The sequence below is a fragment of the Chelonoidis abingdonii genome, chromosome 11 (genome assembly GCF_003597395.2).
Source record: "Chelonoidis abingdonii isolate Lonesome George chromosome 11, CheloAbing_2.0, whole genome shotgun sequence".
In the NCBI taxonomy this organism is placed as follows: domain Eukaryota; kingdom Metazoa; phylum Chordata; order Testudines; family Testudinidae; genus Chelonoidis; species Chelonoidis abingdonii.
In genome coordinates this window covers 6,054,597-6,057,387 of record NC_133779.1, presented here as the reverse complement: position 1 = coordinate 6,057,387, position 2,791 = coordinate 6,054,597, and the positions used below count along the sequence as shown (strand labels likewise).

The 2,791-nt window shown below is 62.1% G+C and overlaps 1 protein-coding gene across 1 annotated transcript in view; it reads left to right on the top strand.

Moving 5' to 3' along the window:
- GIPR (gastric inhibitory polypeptide receptor) overlaps positions 1 to 2,439 on the top strand; it is a 19,145-nt gene extending 16,706 nt beyond the window's left edge. Inside the window, 3 exon segments of the mRNA XM_075070454.1 lie at positions 470 to 608; positions 1,052 to 1,093; positions 1,977 to 2,439. Coding sequence (XP_074926555.1) covers positions 470 to 608; positions 1,052 to 1,093; positions 1,977 to 2,354 — 559 coding nt within the window. The 3' untranslated portion in view covers positions 2,355 to 2,439.
- Positions 2,440 to 2,791: the final 352 nt, after the last annotated feature.

The following is a 2,791-nucleotide window of genomic DNA, read 5'->3' as shown; positions in this document are numbered from 1 at the left end:
GGGTCAGTAGGGGGCGCTGGGCTGCAGGGAGCAGGGCGGGGGCTCAGCAGGGGGGTCTGGGCTGCAGGGAGCGGGGCAGGGTCAGTAGGGGGCGTTGCGCTGCAGGGAGCGGGGCGGGGGCTCAGCAGGAGGCGCTGTGCTGCTGGAAGTTTGATCTCATGGCCAAGACGCAGAAAGCCTGGTCCGTGCCCCAGCTGAGGCCAGGGACTAGCCCATGAAACTGGAAACTGGGATTATCATCCGGGTGCCCTGAACTGAACAGTCTAAGAACTGGCCCTGCCACCTGGGGGGCTGGGAAGATGCCAGGCTGGGATCCCAGCCCCGCTGGGGGAGGCCCAGACCCTGGGGCTGGTTCCCTTAGCATTGCCTCGGAGGGCCGTGTGGCCTGGCTGGGCTCTGGCCCGAGGGACACCTGTGGGGCTTGGCAGGGGGGCAATTCACCCCCCACTTCCCTATTGTTCTCTCCCAGGCTGGCCAAGTCGACACTGACCCTGATCCCGCTGCTGGGCATCCACGAGGTGGTGTTTGCCCTGGTGACGGAGGAGCAGGCCCAGGGGACGCTGCGCTACGTCAAGCTCTTCTTTGAGCTCTTCCTCAGCTCCTTCCAGGTAGGGAGCAGAGCCGAGCCCCCCCCCAGGGCTGGCGGGATGGGATCTGGGGCAGAGGGGTGCCAAGGCCACCCAGCACCGGAGGAATCGGGGTGAGGGCACGGGGACCGCCTTACCCAGAGGCTGGGCTTCAGCTCTGGGGATTGTTTGCAGGTGCCTGCTATTGGGTTGGACAGAGACGTGTCCACAGCATCCCCCCGCTCAAGCCATGTGGGGCGCTGTGGGATCAGCTCCGCCCCCTGGCACCCAGAGGCCTGCGAGGCTCAAGTGCGGTGCCGCTGGCTAAGCAGGGAGCCGGCCGAGGGCAGCTCCACTCCGAGCAGCCATGGGATCCCACCTGGGCATGGAGCCTCTCCAAAGGCAGCCTCACCCCACCTCTCCACCCCTGGTATGTCCCAGGGGAGCTGGGCCCAGCCCTGCCTTTATCTGCTCTTGTCTTGCAGGGTCTTCTGGTGAGCATCCTCTACTGCTTTGTCAACAAGGAGGTAGGTCCCCCCCACCCCATAGGAACTGAGCCGTTTCTGATTCTCCTTAACTGTTCACACGCTGCAGTGGTGGCTCCTGGGCGAAAGGGTGGGGGACAGTGCCCTTCCCAGAGCGTGGTGGGTGAGAGATCACGCAGTGCAGGCATGCCACGGGGTGCTGGCAGCAGAGTCGGGCTGAGGAGTAGAGGCAAGGCATTGTACAGAAGCTACGGCCCATTGACATGAGCTGGGATCTGCCCCATTGACTCCAGTGGAGCTACGGCCCATTGACACGAGCTGGGATCTGGCCCATTGACTCCAATGGAGCTACAGCCCATTGACACGAGCTGGGATCTGGCCCATTGACTCCAATGGAGCTACGGCCCATTGACATGAGTTGGGATCTGGCCCATTGTCTCCAGTGGAGCTATGGCCCATTGACACCAGCTGGGATCTGCGCCATGGATTCCAATGGAACTACGGCCCATTGACACGAGCTGGGATCTGGCCCATTGTCTCAAGTGGAGCTATGGCCCATTGACACCAGCTGGGATCTGGGCCATGGATTCCAATGGAGCTATGGCCCATTGACACCAGCTGGGATCTGGCCCATTGTCCCCATTGACACCAGCTGGGATCTGGGCCATGGATTCCAATGGAGCTATGGCCCATTAACACCAGCTGGGATCTGGCCCACTGATAGTGATCACCTTTCTTTGCATACAGCTCTCTCTCTCCATTTACAAGACGCAATGGAATACCAAAATCACATCATCATTTAACTTGTGTGAAGCCTCTTACACTGCTATGGCCTCCCCTTGCCCCCCATGAACCAAGGGTCTCATCCCATCCCCTGGGCATTACTTGACCCCCCTCCCACCTCCTTTTCTCTGCCCTGCTCCAGGTCCAGTCTGAGATCTGGAGGAAGTGGCAGAGGTGCCAGCTGGGCGCGAACCTGCTGGAGAAGCCTGGCCACAGCTGCAGCCATGGGCTGTCCTGCCGCTGCCAGCAGGGCAAGGCCTCTGAGGCGGGCTGCCCCCAGCGCCCCAGCCACCCGGGGAAGAGGGGAGCTGAGGCGGAGTCCAACTGCAGCTCGGAGAACTCCATGGGCGGCTCCCAGCTGCAGCAGCAGCAGCGCCGCCCCTACGCCAGTACCATGGGCAGCAAATCCTACTGCTACATCCCGGTCCAGACGCAGCCAGCGGGCAGGCTGAGGGGCAAGGAGCTGCTCCCCAGTGCCAGGGAGCCTGGGGACAACAAGATCTCAGAGAGCTGTTGCTAAAATCGAACTCGGGGCCCTTCCCGCCTGCTGGCCCAGGGGCCGGGAGAGAGGGTCCAGGTTGTGAACTCCTTCAGACTCTCCCTGTCTTGGGCAGGGGGGAGACACTGAACCACTAGGGATGGAAGGAAGAGGGTGTTGGGGGTGGGGCATGGCGCACAGGGTCTGCAGGACCAGCATACCCACACTACCTGATATCCTTTCTGCAGGGCATGGTGCCCCCCTGGAGTGCCCGTGGACAAATGACATGGGCGCATATGAGTCAGCTGTTGCTGAGACTCAGGGAACGTCCAGCTGGGGTCAGTGCAGAGGTACATCTCCTTGGGTCTGTGTCACGGAGTCCCCGGGCGATGCTCTGGAACTGCTCCCCACAAAGCCAGGCAGGACTTTGGGGAGCCTCCTCTCCCTTGGAGCAGACTTGTTCAGGGCAAGAAGCTCAC